We start from the raw sequence: 26,926 nt of genomic DNA on the forward strand, positions 1-26,926 counted from the left end.
AGAAGAAGAAGAGGCAACCAATACAGTTCATCCTCATTTCACTGGACTGCTGTGCCTGTCAGCTAACAAAAACAGTCTTTTAATCACCGATATCGAAGTGTATGTGGCCCCTGAGTAGTGGACGATGTCTAGCCGGGCTCTGCGAAGGCTGAGAGGGAAGCAGCGGGGTCAGGAGGCCTTGGACTTCGGGGATGTAACTTTGGATGACAGCCCGGAGGAGCAGGCTGAGGCTAAGGAGGAGCAGCTGGACACGGCTAATGTTTCTCCCCCGTCTGACAGCAAAGGCAGCAGCCGAAAAGCAAAGAAAAACAAAGCTCAGAAGAATTTCAGCAACATTTATGAACTGGTAAGTTGGCGTTATTACTGGTGTTACATGTTAGCTGTGTCATAATGTTGGTATATGTTTGTTCCCGACACCTGCTTACTGCTAGTTCACTGTTGATAAGTCCTGCTTGCTAGAACAGCGTAGCCCTGTGGCGTTAGCTCATGTCTCTGTTTGCTGAACTAAAGTCATGAAATTGTAGGTTAAATTATACTAACCAGGTTAGAAAATAATCAGGAAGTAGTCTGCATCATAAACCTTAAGTGAACACTGACAAACATTGTCCAATGTGCGTTACGACAGTGTTTACTAGCCTTGAAGTGATCCGATATGAAGCTAATTGCGCAGGATCCGTCTTATGTCTTTAGGGACTCGATGAAAAGATATGCTGAAGCCATATTTTCTTCAGTTAAAGACGTGCAGTTTTTAATTGTCGATCAAATTTTGGGTAGATGTGGATATAAGTCTTCAAAACTATTAATTTCAAGCTGGTTTATAAGTTGTACAGGCAGTGTCTTTTGATAGGTATGTAGCAACACTTGAACTGAAAGTGTTTTGGACTATTGTGATATGTTATTTATTATTACAAAAGAAACGTGGACATTTGATTGAAACAATTTGTTGAAGACAAATATAACGTCAATTGACTATTCAAGCTAAGATCTTTTTTACATCAGCTTATTGACTTGAATTGAACCTAAAATAGCTGTGGCACATTGTCACAATCATCATAGCATTTTTTTAAACATCAAAGGAAACATTTATTCATCAGATTTATAAAGACCTCTGATTTCCAAACCATCCCTTAGCTGTGGTTCACAATGTGAAGACAAATCTTGGTGTTGAATTTGCTTTAGCCATGACATATTTTTCGTACGATGTCTTGATGTTGATGCATTTTTTTTCAATGTTTCATCGAGCTGAGGGGTCTTTTAGCACTGCTTTACTCAGTACATTTTTTTTATCTCATATTTTTACTAGATAGGTGATGCAGACAATGAAGCAGAGAAAATTTCACCTGATGAAGAGACAGAGAAACCAGATGGAAGTAGAACAAGCGACATGGAAAAGAATGATAAGAAAGACCGTAAGAAACCAGATCAAAAGCACGAGGAAGCATCCAACAAGGTAAAATTGAAGAGGTTTGATGAAGATGGCTTTTTGTAATCTTCCAATTACAATTTAATGTTCTGATCTACATGTGCATCTTTGCATCATCTCTCTTTTCTTTACCAGTCAATGTCTGGAGACAGAGTTAAAAAGAAGAAGAAAAAGAAGAAAGCAAAAATGACGTCAGAAGATGGACAGGTACATTTTTTTGAGAATATGTCTGCTTTGACAAGACGGCTGTCAAGTATGGTATAACACACACTTCATATTTGACATTATCACTATCATTTTATGAAAATCATTTTGCTAACAGGGAGAATGTCTTGCAATAAGCATAAGAGAATGTAGGTTCAGAACCAGAACCTACATTAACAACGTCCTCAACTTTACTTCGTCTTGTCAACTAAAAAGCAGATTGTTCTTGTCTCACTGACTTCACTCTTCAGGAGGCTGCACCAGATGAGAACATTGATTTATTGCTGGAGAATCTGGAGCAATCCAATGGTCTGAGTTTGCAAAGTGAGGATTGTGGAGGCTCAGATAGAAAATCTGTGCTGCATGTGGAACACAGGTGAGATAAGCAACATCTTTCATGCTGACAACATGAATAGATTCTGTTTCAGATACCCTATTTGTTCATTTTTTTCATCACCCAGACTTGACCTAAGTGCTGGCAGAAGCATTAATCTTTACTCTTACCAGTACACAGCAGTTTTCCAGTGCTGTATTATTGAAACTGGTATTACATTGCATACAGTACAGCATGGTTCAGATTATAAACAAATGTACATGAATGTGTTTAGGTGAGTAGAAATGCTAAAGTAGCACTCCACCAGTGCACAGCTGGCATGACTTGGTCATTGGTGAGTTTAGTTGCCCCATTTGTGTTAATTTACAGTTATGACATTTTTAAATGGCACCATGTGGTGGCGCTCAACTCGCACAAGAAAAAGTTATTATATGGTGGCTGTTAGTCTCAGGAGTTCTTTTACATCGAATCAACATCAAACTTCAGATGCACTGGAATATGTTGCACATCAGACTACACAAATGGTGACTGTGTAGCAGATCGTTTCAATTCACTTTCAACAGCACATCAACCGTATTGATAGCAAAGCATCTGTTGTCAGCAGTCCAACCACACTTACACATAGCAAGCAGTTTGAGCACCTGTAAGTTAGATGTATGGCCCCAGTTAAACGCTGCGTTGCCAATATGTCAACAGCAACCAACAGCTAATGAGGCATTTTACTGAAATGTAGTTTCCGTGTAGCCACGTGTTTACTGTTCTTGTTCACTGACAGATCATTTTATAGTTCATGACGCTGAAGAAAAAATGTTTCCCAAATAATGAAAAAAAAAAAAAAATACAGGTTATATCGTTTTTGATTCTGTGCACTGACAGTCACATGCGAGGACACTTTAAGTGGATATTCCGCTAGTTGGATATACTTACTTAGTTACCTACTGTTGCTTTCCACATGCACTGTTTTTGAATAGTTATGGTTTTACATCAGCTTCTGCTTGTTGGCAGTCATTTCTTTTATATACTGAGAAGTCTAAAATATCTGTATCAAATAGCTCCTGTGTTTGCCTTGGAATGTATTTTCTCTCCTGGTTCGTGCTGTATAACTGTCAGAAATGAATGAGTTTTTGTTTGTTAATTCGTTAGGAATCTCAACCCAGAGACGGAGCTGAAGAGATATTTTGGGGCTCGAGCTGTTTTAGGAGATCAGAGGTAAAAAGAAGAAGAAAAATATAAGATTGTTTGGATTTTAGTGACCCGTGCCGTCTCTATGTGTACATTATACTCTTGCACTTGTTTTTTTTTTGTCAGGCCTCGACAGAGAAACAGGCAGTTTCACCGTAGCACATGGATGACCAGTCCTAAGGACAGCTGGCCTCGCTTCAGCCGCCCAGGTAGTTTTTTAAAAGCATACGGAATTCTGTTCTGCATTATTTGCTCGTAATTCCAGGTTGAAACTAATTGTAGGTTGTAATCAATTCAACTTTGTTTACATCATGACTGCGTTTCACAAATAGCAGAACAATACAGTTTAAAGGCATATACAGTATTAATTCATTCTCCACCACTTCACTCCTGTTTGTGTTTTTTATGAGCCAGTTTCAGTGTGAACATTTAGTTAAATTCTAATGATGGATTGGAACATCTAAAATCTTAATTATCTCAGGATGAGGAAATATGTATTCACAATTTGTGCAACAGGACAACTGATATTTATCGTTAATGATTTTTATGGGTCTAATTAGTAATAGATTTTTCTCAGATTTATTGCAGACTGAAGATAGCTTGTGATACTGGCATCTTTATTAAGACTACCTCATTGTGAACTCACTAAAAGTCTCCATTGATATACAGTGTTGTGTGGTCTTTCTGTTCAGCGTTCACGCCATGGTTGCATTTTCTTTCAAATTTAGATTGTTATGAAAGTTGTAAACCATGCTCTGGGAGTATACAAAGTACAGCGCATCAGGCATTTGTTGATTTGTTAAGCCTGCTCTTTCTCATTATTCAGGCCAAAAATAGGATTTCGAGGAAGTGGTAAATGACTCTTTTAGCAAAGTTGATGTGAGGACCTGTGGTACAAGTCATATAACGACCTCTCACCATATTTTAACAAAAAATCTTTTGTTAGAAGTTTTGTAAGATACAAATACAAACCGTAAACTAATAGGTGTGGTCAGAAATGTTTAAAAAATATTTTCACGTGTGATAAAAGCGTTTAGTTTTCAAGAGGTTATTTAGGTTATTTGCTGGACTTTTACAGTAACATCAAATAAATTAATAGCACTTAATTTAGGTCGTATTGTACTTCCATCTACTTGATACTAAGGATCTAAGTACAGAAGGGACTGTACACAATAGACGGTAAAACCCCTTGAAACAAATTTATGCTTTTAGGCTATTTAGCTTAACATGTGTATGGTATCATTACAAGGGGTCATCTCATCTTTTTATGTACTCAGTTCTGTTAGTGTGACGTAAAATGTGTAAAATCTGTTCTTTATATGTTGTTAACTCTGCTTGATATTTCCACAGGAATCTCAATGACCTTACTGGAGTCAAAAGACGGCATCCAGTATTTCACCTTTGAGCACAGTCGGGACTACCAGCAAGTACAGTTCAAGTTCCTGGATGCTGTTGAGTCCATGGATCCTAACAACATTGTGGTAAAACGTTTGTCCTTTTGTTTACACATCTATTGACTTTTGGGAGAGGGTCCACTGTGCTTGCAGAGAGAAACAATTCATGCAGTGTGATTAAAGTCATATTGAAGTTTGATGCTGAAATTGAACAATTTTAATCACTTCACTTTTGGATTTAGTTGTAGGGCTGTGTCTTTTGACTGCTGGTATGATAGCTTGAAGCTTACTGAGTGATTCTTCCTGCTCTGTTGTCCACAGTAGTTAGTAATTTGTTTACAGTGGAGGACTGTCCTCTGCTGTGCTGCTCTTTTTACAGCTAGCTCAAGGCAACTGATATCACTCAATTCCACAGTCTCTAACTGAAGTCACATTGCACAGCATAAAGCTAGGATCATGCTTGGCAGAGCCGCTTGTTATATTTTGTGGATTTTTGCTCGGGTTAGATTTTACAGTGGTAAACAAGAGGTTATTAAAAAAATATGAGTGAATCATTAACCTGAATTCATTCTTGAATAAAAAGATTAAGCCAGGCACTTTTCATGGATTTCATTTTGATGTTTTTGAAGATGCTTCACCTTTCATGCAAGAAGCTTCTTCAGTTTTTGGTTGAGAGGTAGAACATCTTTAAGAACCTAAAAGGAAGCCCAGTTACTTTTCATTAAAGCTCCAAGGATCACCAGTACCTGGATGACTAATAATCTACACAGACTGGAAGCTTTTGTGGTACCTAACTGTCAGAAATAGTTTTTTCCATGTCTAATGTTTTTGACAGAAAGAAAATTGAACTAATTTTGATTATTAATTCATCCAACATAGTAAGAAAAAAAATTAGATGAGATTAGTAATTTGGTGGTATCGAACTGCAAATGTTTATGGCTCTTCACTATGACAGACAAGAAAGACTGTTGCATCCTAATGATATTCAAAGTGAATTCAGCTTAAATAGATCATCACAAGATTTTGAAAACTCTCACACGCCCACCTGTAATGTTTGATGATGCCTTCTCTCTGCTCCCACCTAGTTTTCAGAGAAGCAATATTTGTGCCAGGCAGGACTGGCCACAAAAATACCAAAGTGTGCTTGTGACTGAGCAGGGCAAGCTTGACTGGGATCTGCGCCACACCACCAGTTTTACAAAAACAGAACCACGTCTTTGTCCGTCTCAGTCAGTTTGAACATTGTCTCTTCCTATTTTCTCTTCAGGCTCTGCTGCAGCTTAACCCGTACCACATTGATTCATTGCTTCAACTTTCCGATGTCTGCCGGATACAGGAGGATCAGGAGATGGCCAGGGACCTCATCGGTGAGGGTTTTATCAAAAGCCAAAAATGTGTTTCCTGCCACTCAAAAGCCAAATTATTAGGCAGCATTTTATAAAAGGATTGCTCAAGGATCCACTATTCTCAAGCACAGCATGTTTTAGAACAAATGCAAACTGACAGTTTGCAAGTGTATTATGATTCATTCTGATATTTTTTGCTCTTCTCAAAAATTACACCAGAAAATGTTTGGTTTAAAGTCACATGCACGACCGGAACGTTAAGGTTTTCCTGTGTGAAAATAGAAGCTCACCAGTTTGTGCTTTAGTGTAGCCAGCCAGGCTTTTCTAATTTGGCTGAGTTAATAAACAAGCTCCTTCTGTTCCAACTTTGTCCTTTTTATAGACAACAGATTTTGGCACAGACATGAAATAATACAGTCTTTGTCAGAGAAAGTTCTGCTTTTATGTACAAGTCTGTTTTTCATCATTGCAGACAGTACCAGGCATATAGCTGTACATTTGTTGATATTAACTGGCACAGAGTCGGCATGATTTCAGTTCCAAACCATGTCAGTATCTATATTGAATTACAGAATATCAAGCACATACCAAAGCAAATTCACACGGCCATAAGGATTATGTTTCATTATGTATTGATATGTGTCATGAGACATCCTGAAGATTTAACAGAGAAATCATCTGTAAAGTAAAAAAAAAATATTGTAATGATTAAGGAATTTCGGCCAATCTCATGTTAGATTTTTTTTGTGCAGTGAATACTATTGCTCTCCGTGGTGCTCCAGCATAGGACTTTCTTCTTAGAATGACTTCAACCAAAAGTGTTGTTGTCAAATCGCTGCTATTTCCTTTTTTTTAACCAAATTGTGACGCTTAATAAATGTAGTTATTTTAGGACAGAGGGTATGTGTTGTAAAATGTGAGTCAACAAACCCGCCACTGTTAACAAGTTAAAGTTCATGCGAATCACAGTGGGGGTTTATTATCGCACGCCTGCTCCTAAACCACTTGGCTAACATAGTGTATGCAGAAGACCAGAGGGGTAATTTAACAACAGGCTTTTGTCTGTCTCTGTGAATGATTTTATTACATGCCATCAGCTGAAAAAAGAATTGCCATAAAATGGCCAAGTAGGACAGGTATTTTTAATGTCCCTCTCAAAACAAGAAAAAAAACTTATTCCAAAGAACTTTTAAATTGAACTAAGTGAAAAAATCTGCCAATAGAACAAGTGAAAAATGTCTTGGTAAGATTTCTTGAAATTATATGATATTTAGAATATTGAGAACTTAAAATTAGCTGGGAAAACTTATTCTAAGCTATATTTTACCAGGATTAGGCTTAGGTGTCTTAATCCTCCTGTTGTCTTTATTTACGGCACCAGAAAATATTGTTTCCTTGGCTGAAAAAAATCCAGAAATTAAGCAAAAAGTTCCCCAAATTTATAAAAATTTCCCTTTAAAGTTTTATTTTAAAAAAATCTCCAAATTTGACAAAAAATCTGAAAATTGTAAATATTTTCATAAATGAGTAAAAATCTTCCAAAAAAAATCCTAAAAATATCTAATGTGATTCCATATATATCAGTAAAACTTATATATTATATATTATGATTTTATATATATTTTATATATATTATATTTTCTTTAAGAACATTCATAAAAAATCAACCAAAATCCAGCAAAATTCACTGCATTTTGGTTGATTTTTTTTGTCAATGTTCTTAAGAAACATTTTTAACATTTCTTTTTTCCACCAAAAAATGTCAAAAAATTTCCCAAAAAATTTCGAAACTGTGGAAGTTTTCACTGTGAAATATATATATTTTCCCCACATTTTTAAACTTTAAAATGAGTCCATTTCACCCGCAGGACAACACGAGGGTTAAAACAAGGTAATTTCAACAAGAAATTTAAGATGCATTGTCTTAAACCAAGTCCCTCCATCTTGCTAAATGTAACTTGTTACATGAATTTGTCTTAAATCAAGTGGGATGAGACATTTAGACTAAAAATAAGACAAATAGACTTGGTGAGATTTTGAGTTTTTGCAGTGTGTATTTTTAGGATGCTGACTCTTGCTGATGAGTCAGTTGTATGTCAACAACATTTCTGACAAAGCAGCTGCACAATGTATGGCTGTGTTGGCTACTGTTTTTCGAAAATTACAACATTACACTGTTTCTGCAGTGGAATGGTTTTATTCCTTGTTGTTGCACATGTATATAAAAACTTTCTCTTTTTTTTTCCAGAAAGGGCCCTATACAGCTTTGAGTGTGCTTTTCATCCTTTATTCAGTCTGACATCAGGTACCAGCAGACTGGATTATCTGAGACCAGAGAACAGGTTAGTTGTTTCTTTTCAATCTCTTCTTGTTGCACATTTCGCTTTTGTAAAACATCAGTAGGATTCTAGTCTCCTTGTTTTCCACTTAAATTATATTTTAAGTCCTTAGCATTCAGTGATTCAATAATCTTTTTTGCAGAGCATTTTATCTGGCTCTTTACAAGCACATGATGTTCCTGGAGAAGAGAGGATGCCCACGGACGGCTTTGGAGTACTGCAAACTAATCCTGAGGTATAAAGAGAAAGGCTTGAGCATTGGGATTTTCAGGCCAATTTACCCCTGTTTCACAATCAAAGCAGACACCTGACCTTGGACTTTGGTCTGAACCAATATTTGACCCAGGTTATTCAATAATATGAGGGATTTACAGATCCAGTCTCAAGTGCAAGCAGACTCAGCAGAGGCGCCAAGATAATATCAAATCTGTTTGATATTTTTACGAGTTTAAATCACGATGCGACCTGAACCCACAAACACTGTTAATGAGCAACAGCAACTATTCTGGCCCTTAAGGCTAATGTTAGCTACAGATGTTCAAATTGATAGTTAAAAGCCTACATCCAGGTTTCACTGAAGAATAGACAGACCATGTTCAACAGTGTATCCACAACTACTTCTCCACTCGACTTGTTTAGCCTTCAGCTTTTTTTTGTTTTTAAACTCACTGCCAAGTACTATTAGCACTACAGCAGGCTGTTGCAGCACAGTGTCCATTTTCTACACGTCTGCTTCCCCATGAGATCACAAGAGCTGATGTACTGCTCACTGATTGCTCCTCTGCCATGGTAGTTTTAATAACATCCTGCAGTGAGTAAAGGTGATGCACCTTTATTTTCTAATCTTGTGGTGCATGTGTCTGAGATAAGAGCCGTGAATATCTGTGAAATTCCTCATTATGTGCATGTTGCGACCCAGTTTCAGAATCTGTTAGGATCCTAAATCCCCTGTAGTGTGAGTTAGGAATTCGTTACAGTCATTACTTGCCTGCTCTTTTAATGACTAAGTTTGCATTATCTGTTCAGCAGTCTATTTGTACAGAAACAAGGAAGGTAGAAGTTTGGATCTGTTTGTCTCAGTTGTTTCTTCAACTTCTTTTTTGTCAACACAGTGAAAAATCTTACATGTGATCACATGGCTTGCCAGCTGCACAAAAAGAACTTTGTATCCCTTAATGAAGTAGCTGCCACAACACGAATCATTAGACTTGCAATATTCTTCAAAGAATGTTAACTCGAGGACTAAGTTTTCATTCTGCCAAGTACTAACTCTATCCTGTTCCTGCTTATTTGTGTAAATGTGGGGATTTCTACTGATCAAAGGCATGTAACTCAAAATGCTTTAGAAAGTAAAAATCAAACTGACTTCCCAGTGTCTAATAGGCACTACTTGGTTGATGTTGATGCGTTTGACATGTCAGTGCATTGGACTGTTCATTAAGGTGTCAAACAGTGATAGTGTATGTACTTGGGGCTAATGTGATGTGTTTGACTGAGATGATGCACATGATAAAATAATTTAAATGGTTATTTAGTCCATAAACAATCAGTATAAGTGTTTATATGTCATTACATAACATAAAACCTCCAATATCATGCCGGCACAGATACCAATTACATAAAAGCTGTTCCCACACACTGCTGCTATTAGTCTGCGTGAGCTTAGCTTGAGCTTTACCGCCTCCTGCACTGGTCAGTGTTTATCTGTGCTTTTCATCAAACTCTGTCTTCCTGACTTTATGATAACTATGTTGTTCTGGTCTTTTGTAAAGCAAGAGTGTGGGAATAAAAACCGATGACTGTCCCTCTCCCACCAGCAGTGAGTAAATCACTGTTTAACTATATTTTATCCCCTGTGAAATTCCCTTTACAAACTTTATTCATTATCATCATAAGGGCTGTGATGGTAATACATATATTGCCCTGAGTACTGAAGGAAAAAAATTACTCATTTAAATGTCACTGTCTGCAGCAATGTGTGTGCAGCAGACCGATAACTGGGAAAGCCGCTGTGTGGCTATTTCAGGTGGTCAGCTGCCCAGGCTTCACAGTTCATTCTGAAAGCAAAAAGCAGAGGAGTGGTGTTTTGGCGCTATCTGGTTTCTGATGTCTTATTTATTTAATTCAAAGGTGTGAAGATTTGTCTTCAAGCTAAATGTTAGCTATAACAAGCACTGCCTTGAAGTCAGTATGTTGTTTTCAAATAGTTTTTAATGTTCAGTCTCAAAATGTGGGATGAGACCGTTAATTTTGCTTGGTCGAAGCATCTTTTTGGGCAAGTACTTACAGTTATTATTTGCATGTGGTTTTGTCTCACTCTTATTAGTTTGGACCCAGACTCTGACCCACTGTGCATGCTCCTGCTCATTGACTTCCTGACACTGCGTTCTCGAGAGTACCACTGTCTCCTTCAGTTACACCAGGACTGGGAGGTAAACTGGGGATTTCTGTGAAGTTATTTGCAATAGGTATGTTTAGTATGCCACTGTTTAACTCTCGTTGTGGTACAACAAATGTGTGTTGTTGCTTTTCAGGAGCACCGAAATCTGTCTCAGCTGCCAAATTTTGCGTTCTCCACTGCACTTTGCCATTTCCATCTTAGTCAGCAGGAAGATATCGCTCCTGAAGAAAGTGACAAGCAAAGACAAAAAGCTGACCAGATGCTGCAGGATGCTCTCATCATGTTCCCTGGAGGTTAGAAATGAAGGACTGTCACCTGTGTATCAATACTTAATTATGACAATGCCTTTGACACTTCTTCACATAGTTGAAGGCATAATAAATGAATTTCTCTACTATAGAGGGGATTGTTGCACTTCACAACACACTGTTTATTTGTGTTTTAACCCCACTGTGTTTTTTGCAAATATGTTTTGTACAGTCTTGATGCCTTTACTGGATCTGTGCACGGTGCAGGCAGATCCAACAGTCACCTCTCATAGCTTCTTTGGCCCAAAGAGTCAGTTAGGGTAAGTTGTACTCTCTTGGTTTCTGAAGTGTTGCATAAAAAATTAGTCTTTTTTTTTAACTAAAGTATCTTCTTTAATTTTTCATTCTATTTTAATGCACATCCGTTATTTAAAACAGATTCATTGTACAATTTCTGCAAATCTTTTCATGACCTTTATTTGTAGTGCATGTCTGTATCAATTTTATTTTTCTGTTATGTTGTTCTCCTCCTCTTCTACCCTAATTTTAAAGCTCATCTTGCTTCCTCTGTCTCCAGGCAGCCTCCAGCTCTGGCTGAACTCACAGCTCTGTATGTGGGCAGAACTTACAACTTGTGGAGGGAAGCAGCAGTAATGCTTTGGTTGGAAGAGTCTGTGAAGGAGGCGCTGTGTCGAGTTAATGCCAAAGACCCTCTAGTGGAGGACTGCCAAAACAAGTAAGATGTTACTGACCTGCTCTGTTGCCATCAGTCACATTTTTGCCAAACTTGACGTTGTGAGCAATAGAAACATTCATTAATGACAAATGATAAATGAACAGATTGCAGCCTTCACCTTTACAACTTTGTTCTAGGAGAAAGCAGAGGTACCAGAGTGCACCAAGGAACATCCATCGCCACGTCCTTCTCTCTGAGATCAAAGAAGCCACCTCAAGTCTGCCTCTAGTAAGAAAGAAACAACACTTTTTCATTTTCTGTTTGAAGCACTCTCACACAGCAAAGTGCAGATAAGTGTGACCTTCATGCAAGTCCATCCAAATCATGTTGCATAACTCTTCCCCAGTAAGTCATGCCTCATTCACATGTTTGTCAGTGTAGCCAATCAAAGTCATCTATTCTTTAGTGAACGGTACAACGGCAGGTCTTAAGTTCAGTCAAGTTCAACACATTAGTGGGTGATATCAGCACCATGATTTGTGTGGACTTATAAAAGCTTTAAAATTAAGTGCGGCATTGTCCCAAAATTTACACTGAAAGGCCGATAAGATGAAAGGTTTTTTTTGTTTATGGAAAGCATACATTTAAAAAGCTTTGTGTTTTATATCTGCACCTGCCTGTCTGCCATCACAATAAAGATAGGAAAAATAATATATTAATAATTACGGTACGGGAGGAGATCTGATATTCTCTAACATTAGGTGGATAGATATTTACGTATGTTAGCATTAACTTTGGAAAATACTGGCTATTTACAAAAATCCAATGTCATGCTTTTACCTCCTGCATCCTTCCTTCCTTTGTAACCCATCTGAATATTAAAAATTAATATCTCTCATTTTGTCCCTATTGTTTCTGAAATGTTATTGTTGGGACAGCAAAGCTTGCGAGTGAATAGATAGTACAATGGTGTGAGCTAAGTGCTTAATTATGTTCCTCTGAAATCGCACATCTGTGTGGAAGTTATTAGAAACTTGTGTATCTGTTTGATACCCTCAGGAGGTGACCACTCAGCCTGTGATGGGTTTTGACCCTCTGCCTCCTCTGGACTCAGTGATGTCATATACCCGACCAGAGAGGTAATGAAAAGCCAATGCATTTATGCATTTACCCCTTAACTGTTTTAAATAAAAATCTGCTTTATAGCCTCAGTGTGCTCTAAAATTTAAAGAATCTTTGGCTCAATGTTTTTAGGCAACATGCTGGTGCATCCAATGAGAGTACATTATCACTGTTTTTCCGGTCTTTGCTCCCAAACTTCAACCTTCAGGTGAGTTGCATGGACACTCAGAATAGTTCTGGTAGGTAAGTGTGCTGATGATTGGATTTCGGGCTGAGTGGTTCATGATGTAAAATAAGAGTTGTGGGTTCGTTTTACCAAAAGACACACTTACAAATGTCCTCACTTAATTAAAAAAGAGTGAGTATTTCAGTTGTTTTAAATATTTAGAGAGCAAATGCACTTTAATCATAATTCACATATGGTAATGTGATGCTACATATCTCAGGTAAAAGTAACATAAAATAACAAGTCCACCCCCAGCAAAGTCTGCTGGTGTTATGAAGATGTCTGAACAGATGGTGAATAACAGGAAAGCACTTACAAAGAACCCATGGTGTGCATGTGGAGACACCATGTGATTAATATTTATTCAGCCTACAAACAAAACTTAACTGTCTTCTAACAAATCGTAGGTTTGTTTTCAGGGGCAGCAGCTTAATACCATTGTAGTCTGTGGCTCTGATAGGTTTATAGTCCAAAGCTGGACATCTGGTCATGTAGCATGGTTCAGTTCCTTGATTTAGTACGAGAAAGCACTGCAGCCTCCCCCTGAAAACGGAGACACTGTCATTTCATATATTAACTACTACTAAAATAACACACAGATACACCCATTTTGCAGCAGTGCCCTGCAGGCTTGGTGGAAAGATCTGAACTGGTAAAATATCTAGGAAATTGTCTTAACACATCCATGGAAGATGGGATATTTCCTCCACGGACTCATGGTTACCCCAAAGGGATGTAACTAAAAATGTATAAAAGAGGACACATGAGCCTGTTACAGCTCATTCTGTTTTTTTATTTCCCACAATCTCAGTTAAGAAGACAACAAAAACAGTATTCACAAAGTGAAAAGTTGTCTGTAACATCAGTTCCAATTTCTCTTTGCTAATAATATTAGTAATGTTTCATGCTTATTCAATTATGATTTGCAAGGCAAGTTTATAAACCCAAGTTCATGGTTTTGCTCTCCCATAATTATTGGTGCACATTTTGTCAATCTTAAATGTCTCTTGTATTTACAAGAACAACATTTGTAATTGTGTCCATTGTTACTTGAGCATGTTCCATTTTTCTGCTCACACTTGAAGAGCCATTTATACCATCTCTGCAAAACCAAACTTTGATGGCTGAGTTTTGAGATCAACACCTGCAGCATGATGCAGTTTTTCCTGCAGCATAAAATATGTTAAGAAATGCTTAACAAAACAAAGTGCAAGCAAAAGACACAGGCAACACAATCTGTAGGTTACAGTGTTTAACCTCCTGAACTTATGCGCAGCACTGGGTAGAAAATTTTACTGCACTGGACATTTGTGAGAAAGAATTAAAGTCTTTCTGTCAAAGAAGCGGATGTTACCTGGAAACTAATCAGTCCAGAAGTTTGGGAAAGGTTTTATAATTTCTTAATTACTGGAACTTAATCAAAGTTTGATTTTGAAATGACTTTAAATGTCAGAACTTAACTTGAGGGCTTTATTACATAAATTAAACTTCTATATTCCATCATGAGGATGATCCTTAACCCTCCTGGATCCATACTGTCGTCAGCAACAAATGAGTGTTTGCCCTTTCCGCTCATTTTTTTCACAATATTTGCTTTCTCCTTGTTCCCTCAGAATAGACTGTAATTTGGCTAAGATTGTGTGAAAATGAGCAAATGTACACAAAGACCATATGGCGACAAACGCATGTTGGTGTGGTGCAGGACACTGACGCATACAGTTATCATTTTCAGTTCAAGTCTAATGGAACATAATGTGTTCATATCATACCAGACCGTCAAAAAACATCACTGATATTGCCACAGTATTGCCGGCATTGGTCTAAAGTTAGACACACACAATTATCTGACACTAAATTTTATAATATTTTAAGTACAGAAATTATCTTGAAAGATTTTATCCAAACAAATAACATAGTTCTCAGTTAAAGTCTGTCATGTAAGACTAAATTATACCAAGTGCTTGTAACTGAGGAACAGCTGCAGTGTAATAAGATGTGATTTTAACTTTATTATAGGCCAACCTCAATTATACAGGTGGCTGATCAAGAAAACTTCCTACAAGACGGGGTATTTTTAGACAGCATTCTTGTTTAGCTGTGTGGGCATTTTGAACATCTCAAATCTCTGTTTAGCTGATCTGCATTTTTGTCATGTTTCCTCTCTATAGTTGATTATAAACCAACACTAATTTGATAGCAGAAACATAATTTAAAAAAAAAAAGTCCTGCAAAACAAGAGTTTCGGTGCTTAAATGATTTAGAAATAAAGAGCCATGTGAATGCGACTTCTCTCACAGCTTTAGTGGTTTGGTTTCTGTAATCTTCTTTTGACATAAGAGGAAACTGTGTGAAGAGTCAGTGATTTCATCAACTGTATAGCTGAAGAGGCCATGCACCACTCTGCACATAGTCCCTGGTATTTATACAAGCTGAGATGAGCGCGATATTACACTGCTGAAAGAAAAAGCAGAAGAGGATGCATCTTCAAACACTATTCAGTAAATGAGTTAATGTATTCTGTGGTATTGGACGAATGCACTGAAAGCAACAAGTAGACTGAACCCATTTTGACCTGGTTTGTTTTTAAAGATGCAAAATTTCAGCCTAAGAATTCATTGAAATATACTGAAAATAGTTAGAAATATTCCCACTTATGACTGGTGGTTCATGTAAAGACTTGAAGCCAACTTGATGCTGTTACTGGATGTTGCAGGCGCCACACCAAGCGCAGAAATCGATCTGTTTTTTTTTGTCCAAACAAGGTTAAACAAGGTGGCATTCACAATTTTATGATGACTGAGGCTCTTATTGCGGAACAGTGTGTACACAGAGGATCATAAATGTAATACATTTTGTCAGTGTCATCACTGATGCTGTAATCCGCTGCTGTGTTCTGCAGAAAGCAGCCACAGCGACATTAAGATGCATGTAGAAGGTGCAGCCACACAAGCAGTTCAGTGTCTGAGTCATCCATATGGCACATCCTTAATGTTAGCAGATGTGCCCAAGGCATCTTTCCATCAGGACTGTCCGATCCATCCTGATAGCATTATCCACTTATGGAGAGGAAGAGATGCAATATGGATAAAAGAAATGTAGTTAGGACTAGAATATATAGACTTCTAAATTGTTCTTTTTAGTCTTAAAGTTACGCACTTGAAAACAGCATAATGCTATGTGACTTAGCCTTAAATGGGTATTGATGTGATTCCCCCCCCCCCCCCTTTTTGTTTGATACATGTGCACTATGTTGAATAGGGCACTATGAAGTTCCTCCACTGATGTGAGGTTGTTGAGCCTGTATTGGCGAATTTTGAACAACACACTTATGAAAATCAAATGCAAGAAAATGATCATAGAAGTCAGTGGTTGCACTGGATAACCATTTCAGAAAGGAACTGCAACATTTTTAAGGACACTAAGACATTTTTCTGTTTTAAGGACATTTAAACAGAAAAATGTATTTTTGAGAAGGCCAAAGACTTATAAGACATAAACTCTAGAAATGTGTGATTAATTGATGTCTCTTTTACTCTTAAGGGTGGACCGAGGCTGGAGGATGACATGGAAGTGGCTCGAGCTGGACAGGAACTCAACCAGGAAGTAAATCGCCTCATGGTGGCAATGAGGGACATGCTGGCAAATATCCGGTTTCAAGAGCCGCCAAGAGAGGACAACCCCTACAGAGATGAGGATGAATGGGACTGAGAGGAGAGGGAAACAGAGGTGGATTAAGTGCTGAATAAATGGAAATCAAACAAAGAAACCTTAAAAATATTTAATGGTGTTTATAATTAATAGGAGATGAAGTGGGACAGCCGACTAGTGATTTTTAATTGTCACAATTTCAGAAATCTAAGCACATGGATTAAAAGAATATTCTGGGTCCATGTAGACAATGATGAACAGTCAGAAACAGATTCATTGTCAGAAACAGTTAGTTGAACCTGTTATGTCACCAGGGTTGACAGCTTTATTCATAATTAGTTCCAGCATCTCCTGTCATTTTTCAGTAATACCAACACATGATGAGTGTTACCCTTCTTTCTCTCTAAATTTTCCTGTTCACAAACACACTGTGGACATCTTTGTGAGGTTGGAACAAAGGTTCAAACAGTTTATATGTTCAGTGGAACTTCTGCATCACAAATCATAAATTTTGCTTGGCAACACTTCATCAAAAATCGTTTTTACCACAGAATCAGCAAAAAAAAAGTTTTTATTCTCACTGACTATTCAACAGCTCCTGTCGCTTAAACAAATCTTTGGGAAATCAGTACATTGAAGTTCATGCTAACTCTGGAGACAGAAGTGCAAAGGTGAGAAATGCACACCGCTAAACAGATTTGTTGCTTTACTTGAATATGAAGATATTAAATTACTTAATACACAGCCAGAAAGGCATTTTTAATCTGGTAATCCTATGTTTCCAAATTGAATATTCACTTGTTCTGTCTGGCACTTATTCAGTAATTCATATCTGCCTTCAGGTCTTTTATCATCTTGACTTCATAGAAGATGAGTAGTTAATGTAAGACTTGCTATAGACCCTTTATTTGTTTACAAACATTGTGACGTTTTTTGTGGGCGGGGCTTATGCTGGAGGCAAAAGCGGAGCGAGAAGTCAAGCGGGACTGGTAGTATATAGTTTGCGCTGGGAGTTTGCGCTGCAAACTCGAGCATTTTTAACCCGTTAAACTGCAGTGTACCGCCGGCGGTACACTTACTAATTTGCATAGGGATTTAAAGAATGTCCGAAGGCTGCAAACGCGATTATACAAACACTATACGCCGATGGAAAGCTTAGATTCTCATGAATCCGCCGGTATAAACCACTTTCAGATGTGATTACCACAGCGGGTAATATAAACACATTTGTCCGACAAACAACGAATATCCATCCATCCTTTCTCTGTACACGGCTTTAACGTACACAGCGCGACTCACATTTCCGGGTTTATTATTACACACTGTTGAAAATATTCCACAAAAAACGGCCATAATCCAACCTTGGACATCCAGACGACACAAGCCAGTAAACTGTTTTGTCCAAAACATATCTAAGTCGGTATATAATCCACGAATCGGTCGTTTTCAAGGAAATGCACCTCGCGATGCGCGTCCAATATTCCCTGTATTTCTCGTCATATTTTTTATTTACAAATAGAATATTAGCGATTTTTTGTACTGAAAATGGCTGGAATTGACTGCAGCTGATCGTCTCTGTCCAGTATTTTCGCCTCAGTGCATTTAACCACAACTGTCTTCGTTCCCTCTGAGCACGAGTGCGGTGGAATCCTATAAAACTTTAATTTGCGTTCGCCAATGTCATTCCTCCTATTCTGGCATCCAAAAACACAGCAGGCTCTATTAACTTTTTTAGAAAAGTTAATAGAGCCTAGTCCTTCAGTCTTTCGCCTTTCGGTCACGGCCACGGGTTTCTCTTTTGCCTCCAGCTAAAGCTGTGATGTCATTTGTGACGTGGGTCATTAAAGGGTCTATTGAAACACATCTTCAAAAACATTTATGAGAAATTACATTTGTAAAGAGAAGTATTTTTGCAGGAATGCTGTAACCATAATCATCTTGTAAAACTTTACTGTGATGTAAAAAAAATACATGTTAAGTAAAGAAAATGAGGTAAAAAGTCAATATATGGGAAGCTCTTCACTTGTCAAACTTTTATGATTTCCAACCAAAAAGAAGGTTCTCACATAAAAGATTCCACAAAACAGGAAGAAACACTTTATTGTAACTGTGCACATACAGCATTATTTAACTACTAAAAATGATGCATTGAATTTCATTACAATATTTTCAAAAAGCTGCTGCAAATTGAGTCGCACCAGATTTCATTTCCCATAGATATGATTTATGTTTAGACTTGCCTTCAGATAATTGTGGCATTTACTAAATGAATTCACACTGTTGGTCACCTTATCTTCAGTCATTTACTTTTGTCACAATTTTTTCACTGAAAAACTTCAATTGTAATCCTGTGTGAATCTTGTCATTACTGCAGGATGCCTGCTGTTTTTGTTCTCTGCTACGGTCCGTAACTCTTCTAATCTGTTTGGTACAGATTCCAACATTTCAATTTGAGTTGACTTGACAATATTCAATTATTTATGGCTTACCTAATAAAGCAGTGCAGAGATTTGGCTGAAACTTTTTCCAGAAGTCTGCTGCTGTCCATCAACTTACATTGAATCCAAGAGTATGGCAGACATTTTCTAAATTCTAAACTGAATTTAATACTTCTTCTGCACTCTCACTCAGACACTCATGACCTCATCCACTGATGCCTCATTCGCTCCAACAAAACCAGGGGCTGTAAGTGTCCTGGCACCAAGAAAATGTTTATGACTTAACTCCTACTTATTATTTTTCACCGTCATCCAAGTGTTTCACTTGTCTTTCGTTGGTTTTTCAGATCATTATTTCTGTGGTAGAATGCTAGCCTGTCTGACGGTGAGCAAAGCCCTTATATAATTTCAGCTTGCCAAAGTGTCTTTCCCACATTGTTTCCTATTTTTGTCTTACTGTCAACCCTCTCAAACTAAAAACGTGTCCCAATGCCACAAGGATATCATGTGAAACCCAATCTTGTCTTTTCTGACCATTTCGATCACAATTAGAAACTTTTTTTTTCATTTAAAAGGCTAAATATTAATGAGCTGTCTTCAAGGCTTCACAGTATAAAAGGGAACAAACTCTTTAGATACTGATCTCTCAACACATGCTGCAGCTACCATATACTAACTTTGTTGCTTAGTGAGCCACATGACGGCAGTGACTGTGCTTGATGGTCAAATGAGGTCATTGTTTCTAAATCTCCTGGAGCTATGGTTGAGGTTGTGAGGTCTTTTCATGTGATCCTTCTGCTGTATAGCAAGGCTTTCAGATTCATACCTTAGAAGCTGTCTGATGTGACTCCAATCTGCTACACAGAATATTAGATTGTATTGGTAATCAAAACGTCAGGGTGTATTAAATTGGCATAGCATAATTATTCTCATAAGCTGTTCCTAAAGGATTTTTTTCTGTTGTTGTTTTTTTTTTTAAATGGGTAGCTTACGTAAAAATTAGAGCTCGGACTTGAATGTGTTGATTTCAATTAATTACAGAAAAAATAGCATGTTAAAAAAAAGCATTTAATCCCATGTTTCACAGTCCACTAATTTCTGGCACACCAATGCATACTCCAGCCTAGTTTATGCAAGTCTAGTTTATGCAAATGAGCTCTGAGGAGACACACCAGATCGCACCTCAAAATGGTACGTGTCCACCTGATTCGTTTTTCCCACATGGTGGGCGGTCACTAGCAGGCCAACAGCTAGTTTAGCTGTTTGACCAAAGTTTCGCTATGCGTCAGACCTCTGCATGCCGCATCAAATTTGCATAAAATAGAAGTCTAGTCTACTTTATGCAAATGACTGCAGCCTGCTCTGTGGAGACGCATCGCAACGGAACCAGCATGCTACGTGGTGTGTTTCACATACACAATAAATGGGATGCGAGAAATTGACGGCTCTTGTGAACACAGCTACAACAACATTGGTACCTGCAAATGGTGTAGCTCATAATAGACCACTTGTCAAGACTTTGAAAGAGCTTGAGTCTACAAAAAGTCTTAAAATGTTGAATGTAATAGCTGTAATTGCACTGTGAGTTTGCAGTAATCTGTGATGTAGTAGACAGATATAAAATGCACAGATAAATATTACAGGATGGAGGTGGAGCAACTCACAGTATGGTGTAGATCCCACAATCTCACCATCAATGTGGACAAGATAAAAGAAATGGTGATTGATTTTAGAAGGTCTGACAAAGATCACCACATGCACCTCACTAGAAACAGTGCTACCGTGGAGTGAGTCACCAGAACTAAGTTCTTGGGACTACCCCTCGCTGATGACCTGTCCTTCTCCATCAACTCTACAGAAGTCACCAAAAAGGCACAAAAGTGTCTCCACTCCTATCGGAGACTCAGAAAAGAAAGACTCCCTATACCTGGCCTCATCACTTTTTACAGCGGCACCACTGAAAACATCTTTACTCACAGCTTTACAATCCTGGTTTGGCAGTTGCAGGACCCAGGCCAAACAACAGCTCAACAAGATTGTAAAGACTGCCAACAAAATTATTGGTGCTCCTCTTCCATTCCTGGAGGAGATCTACCAACAGCACTCCATGCACAGAGCAACCTCCATCAATAAAGACCCCCACCACCCCTCTCAGGGTCTTTTTCCCTCCAGCCGTCTGGCAAGAAATACAGGAGCATCAGCTGCCGGACTAGCAAGATGCGGAGCATCTTCTTTGCACAAGCTGTAAGACTGATAAACGGACTGTGCCCCCCCCCCCCCCCCCCCCCCCCCCCCATGTGAGAAATGACAATAAGACAACCTGTCTGAGTGTCTGTAAAACATTGTAAATTGGCGGTAGTAACACTAATCCATTATTAATGGACTGAATATCTTTTTCCTCAAACTTAGCTGAAACTCTGCAGTCAGTCTGAATGAACCTTACTGTCCTGGCATCACATCTGATCTTTCCACCTCAGTAAGCCATTTTCAAATCAAAAGTAATCTAGCTGCTTCTGTTAAAACAACACTAAGTATTGTCAAGTTTGCACATAATCATTGTTTTAAAGTCAATAAAGACACTGTTTTTCATTGTGTGACTTATTTAGATGCCTTTGCAATTTTTTACTAAACAGCTCAGACTTAGCTGTGATCTCTGTGACTTGTAAAATATGTTTTGTAATATATTTTCCACAAATTATCAAACTGTGGCTATGATCAAACATTGATCTATGTTAGGGGGGGAAATGAATTTGTAAATTAGTCTGCTCTCTCATCCAGTCCTCTACAGTCACAGCGTTATCAGATGGAAAATAGCCAAGTGGATCGTTCCACTTATATTATTTCCAAAGGTCAAGTGTACTTGACGTAACACACATTTTGAAAGCTTCATGTGTGATTGCAGTGTTCAGTTCAGCTTCTTCCCTCAGTCCAAGTCACAAACAAGTTATTGCCAGTGACTTTAAGTTTGGGTGTCTTAGGGAAGGCAATGTCAACAATAATTGCAGATTTTGACCCTTAGGATTCATTACTCAGAGCTGTTTAAATAAAGTAGCAGAAGGTCTACAAGGTTGAGATATCAAGTTAGTGAAACCCATTGTCATTAACCCTCTGGTATTTTTTGTTGTAAGGGATGGAGGCAATACTCATGGTCCTAGATTTGTGCTGCAGTGCATTCCATACTTAAATCAAAGTTCATATAAAGGTTCTGGCCATCTGGGTTAAACATATCAATTGGATGATGTTCAAGGTTGCTGTCCTTTTCACTCGGGCAGCAAACATTGAAACACAAAGAGGTGGTTCTGCTCAGAAAATTAAGGTTGCCATTTAAACGTTTATCTAATTTAAACTGCAGATGTCTCATTTTATTTTCAACTGAAGTCATTTTTACGTAGGGATCCTTCCAAAACTCATTTAGGAAGGAACCTCTTAAGAATGAGCTTTTAGAAAGAAATAACAAAAAGAAGAGATGAAGTGGTGACGATGCGCTTTGTGCGTAAAAGTGATTTTTGAGAGAAAGAATCTAACGCTGCTGTTATTATGGCTAAATTAAAATTTAATTGTATTGTTCAGTAGAATAAACATGTCAGAAAGATAAAAGACCAAGGGGGAGAACATCTGAAATCAACCCACCAACTCTCAGCTCTCCTCTGCCTTTTTCCCCTTTTGTCCTTACACTTGATGCAGCGTTGCCGACAGAAAACCACAGCCCAGCTGACGTTTGTGTGAGAGGAGGAGCCGCCTGAAGTCATTCAGAGTCCAGCATCACTTGGAGAACTGCTCAAGAAACTCACCCATTAATTCTCGAGGTGCCACAGTCTTGGCTCACTCTCACCATGTTGGTCAGAACAGTCTGAACTGATGCGCACAGTTGGGCGGATGGACGGATCAAGTGCAGAATGAGACTGCAAATCATAATCAGCATTTTTTTTTTGATGGAGCAGGACATTTTATGGGTCTCCCAACCGGATACTCTGCATGAATAAAACAGAAGAAGGCTTGGATGAGAAGACGCACTTTTCACACGCCACTTCTCCGCACCGTTGCTGTGCGTTAATTGGACTTTATCTCCAAGTAACAGAGAGTTATTTAGGCTCTTTAGTGGCTTAAATAAATATAAATAACGTTTCATCAACCTCTTAGAGACGCTGCGTGGATATTAAACTGTCCACGCGCTGATAGGCTTCACAATTAAACAGCTGTCTGGATGATTTTTTTTTTATCGTACTGAGCGGCAAAGTCGATCTGCAACAGCTGATGCTGCATCCTCCAGCCCGCCGAGACAACAGATGAAACTTCCTGAAGTTTGACTCTTAAGTTTAACAGACAGCCCGCAGATCTACCACGAAGAGGCCAGACATGGAAATGACCAACAGGTCGGTGCATTATCCCTCCATCCTCCGTGTGGAGTTCGGCCCGCTACATGACTTTATGGATGACAACGAAACCAACTCCACGGCCGGTGACCAAAACCTGGGCTGCGTTCAGATCCGCATCCCTCAGGAGCTCTTCCTCGCGCTGGGACTCATCAGCCTGGTGGAGAACATCCTGGTGATTCTCGCCATCATCAAGAACCGTAACCTGCACTCGCCCATGTACTACTTCATCTGCTGCCTGGCCGTGTCTGACATGCTGGTCAGCGTCAGCAACGTGGTGGAGACCATATTCATGCTCCTCAATGACCACGGCCTCATGGACATGCACCCCGGCATGCTGCGCCACCTGGACAACGTCATCGACGTGATGATCTGCAGCTCCGTGGTGTCATCTCTGTCCTTTCTGTGCACCATATCCGCAGATCGCTACATCACCATCTTTTACGCGCTGCGCTATCACAGCATCATGACCACACAGCGCGCCGTCGCCATCATCGTGGTGGTGTGGCTGGCCAGCATCACCTCCAGCATCCTCTTCATCGTATATCACACCGACAATGCCGTCATCGTGTGCCTGGTAACGTTCTTCTGCATCACCCTGGTGTTTAACGCCGTGCTCTACCTGCACATGTTTCTCCTGGCACACGTGCATTCTCGGCGCATCATGGCTTTCCACAAAAGCCGGCGTCAATCCACGAGCATGAAGGGAGCGATCACCCTCACCATCCTGCTCGGGGTCTTCATTTTATGCTGGGGCCCTTTCTTCCTCCACCTCATCCTCATCCTCGCCTGCCCCACCAGCCCCTTCTGCAACTGTTTCTTCCGAAACTTTAACCTTTTCCTCATCCTCATCATCTGTAACTCGCTCATCGACCCGCTCATTTACGCGTACCGGAGCCAGGAGCTGCGTAAAACCCTGCAGGAGCTCGTTATGTGTTCTTGGTGCTTCAGCGTGTGACATAATGTAAATTCAGGGACAGAGAAAGAGCAAATCGGGTTATCGACAGTGTTCCCTTCTCCTGAATGTACTTTGTGACAGCTGAGGGCTAGCCGTGACTGAGGCCATGTCTGAAATGGCAGATGGTGACTGTCCCCCACACCGTCCAAGACTGTAGCTGTCTTCTCATAAAGACTTGTGCACGTTAAATCATGAATTCAGCTTCAGTTTTATGTGAGGGTTTATTTTTTGTTGCACTTAAAAAAATTGTATATGTCATCTGGCAAATGATTCTCTTAAGTTACAGATATTCTTTGATTTCAAACACTGGACTAAATTACTGTAACTGTGAGGATTTTTTTTTTTTTTTTTTTTTTTTTTGCGTCTTTTGCTGTTTTTTGGTCTCTTTTTGTGTATATAAAGTGCTGAAACATGTGACCTGTCTCATTTTTACCAAACTTTAATGCATCAGGAAAAATGAAAAGTTACTTCCCTTTGAAATCACCTTTAAGTTAGGATATTATGTGGATCTGATTTATTTATGATTCAGCAGCAAAGAACTTTGACATTTTAGGCTTTTGATGAGTCATTAAAAAAAAAACCCTAACTGTCATGACTGTCATGCCCTGCAGCTGGGACTTATTCTGCTTCTGGCATTATCTTAACACTATTCTTGCCCTTTCATTCTAAAAGGAACAGATGGTGATGCACACTATGTCATTGAAGTTGAAATCAATGTTGCTAGAGCACCATATATATAGTATAGATGTCACCGTGCTGATTTGTTCAAGCTTGGCTCAAAAGGAGCAAACGCATGAAATTTTAGAAGAGTAATACTTTACAAATGAGCAAACTTACAAAATAGTCTTTGGTTGCAGTGTTTGGTGGGGCCGCATTTGAATTACTCTTCCAAAAATAAAGGTAAAGGATGGGACAAACATCACATGAGCAGCCTGCTCTGGGTTGGGACTCATTTATAAGAACGTTTTTGAAAGGAGGCATGTCAAAGTTAAGCATCTGGAGGCTTGTGCGGTTTTCTGAAATGTGTAAAATGGGAAGCTTCAAAAAGATTTCAAGCCTCTTCATACTTATGTAGGTCAAACAAGTGAAGCATTGGGCCAGAGGGTCTTTGGGGAAGTTTTGATTAAGTATAGCACTGAAAGAAAGAAAGGAAGAAAAGAACCTCTGTTACTGGACATTTTTTGTCAATGTAACCAGCACAAATGAAAGTCCAGCAAATTGGAATCACCAAAAACAGCCTTTAACTTCATTAACTTTTGCCTTCAGTACCTTATTAACAATTTCCATCCATCCATCCATTCTCTGTACACCGCTTTATCCTCACTAGGGTCGCGGGGGGTGCTGGAGCCTATCCCAGCTGAAGGCAGGGGACACCCTGGACAGGTCGCCAGGGCTATTAACGATTTCAGTAAATCAAACTATCCTAAAACAAACCAGTCCTCGCAGACCTGTTGTCGCAAATACAACCTTCATTTTCCACTTTTAGTATTGTTATTTAATGCAGTCATATATCTCTGCATTTGAGCTGTTCGGCATATTCATTTTCCCTACTTGTTGCTGTGGAGTAGCGGTTTTTAAGTTAAAAGAGGACATTTATTTCCATGATGAAGGGGGGAAAAAGGTCCCGTGATCAAGATGACCATGCGAGACTAGCACGCAGGGAGAAATCTGGATGTTACTGTCAATAATGTACACTGTCATACACTGTAGTACTTTAAATCATGCTTTCCAGAGTATTTGGTGCTGAGTAATATAGCTAGGATTTATACACTCACCTCTGTTACCAGTCAGTTTAGTCCTTCATGTTTGTCAGTGTCATTTTTCTATTGATTTTGACTGATAATCCACTGTATTATTCTTTTGGTTTCTTGTGTTTTGGTAACAGCATGATTTAATTGTCTGTGTTTTTCTGTCATGGTGTGGGCCTGTTGCAAAGAACTAAGAATGTACAGTCTGGTTGTTTGGTGAAAATAATCTCTATGAAAGGTGATGATACTCTGTGCTTCAGTATATCACCCTAAATAAACATGGTTCAACACATATTAACTATGAAAAACGCTGCCTGCATCTCATGTAGACTTAAAACTTAGTAGCCTGCAGGACTGTATTGCTCACTTATCATATAGAAGGATTGAGTGTTTCATGTAATCATTGAAATAGTTCATATGTTCGTCCCAAATAAAGGGACCAAAAGAAGAGCTTGGTAAACGCACAGCGGTGTTATTTCTGATCACTCTGAAATATATTTTTTGTCCTCTTGTTATTGCTTTCATGTAAATCTGCATATCGCTGCATGCTTGGTTAACATGTTGGCATAGTTATTTGCTGTGCTCCCTAGCCAGATAAGTCTCCATTTTCTCTGAGGAATGACTACACTATGGCAAAAAGTGTCAAATATGGCAATAGATACAGTGTAAAGGTTATGAAAGTAAGGCTGCTGTTCATTTGCTTACATGTGAAAACTTCTGTTTAGATGCCTTTCAATACTTAACTAGACAGCCTAGAACTTAAACATATTTACATCTACCATGAACATGTTTTTTTGCTTCAAAAAAACTGTACAAGAAAACATGAGCTCTCAGCAAACTGTGGGACTGTTGAGATACAATTAAAC

The 26,926-nt window shown here is 38.8% G+C and overlaps 2 protein-coding genes across 2 annotated transcripts; both read left to right on the forward strand.

Annotated features, from left to right (window-relative positions):
- Positions 1–6: 6 nt before the first annotated feature.
- Positions 7–21,570, forward strand: tcf25 (transcription factor 25 (basic helix-loop-helix)). The gene is made up of 18 exons (XM_022190317.2): positions 7–346; positions 1,304–1,450; positions 1,559–1,630; positions 1,879–2,003; positions 3,105–3,170; positions 3,270–3,352; positions 4,494–4,624; positions 5,805–5,904; positions 8,132–8,225; positions 8,365–8,457; positions 10,549–10,654; positions 10,757–10,916; positions 11,104–11,191; positions 11,449–11,607; positions 11,745–11,835; positions 12,607–12,686; positions 12,802–12,877; positions 16,436–21,570. The coding sequence occupies exons 1-18, from the start codon at positions 125–127 to the stop codon at positions 16,601–16,603; spliced, it is 2,061 nt and encodes a 686-aa protein (XP_022046009.1). The 5' UTR covers positions 7–124; the 3' UTR covers positions 16,604–21,570.
- A 1,159-nt stretch (positions 21,571–22,729) lies between these two features.
- Positions 22,730–26,352, forward strand: mc1r (melanocortin 1 receptor). Its single transcript, XM_022190320.2, has one exon. The coding sequence runs from the start codon at positions 23,338–23,340 to the stop codon at positions 24,310–24,312; it is 975 nt and encodes a 324-aa protein (XP_022046012.1). The 5' UTR covers positions 22,730–23,337; the 3' UTR covers positions 24,313–26,352.
- Positions 26,353–26,926: the final 574 nt, after the last annotated feature.

Source organism: Acanthochromis polyacanthus, chromosome 2, assembly GCF_021347895.1.
Source record: "Acanthochromis polyacanthus isolate Apoly-LR-REF ecotype Palm Island chromosome 2, KAUST_Apoly_ChrSc, whole genome shotgun sequence".
NCBI classification, from domain to species: domain Eukaryota; kingdom Metazoa; phylum Chordata; class Actinopteri; family Pomacentridae; genus Acanthochromis; species Acanthochromis polyacanthus.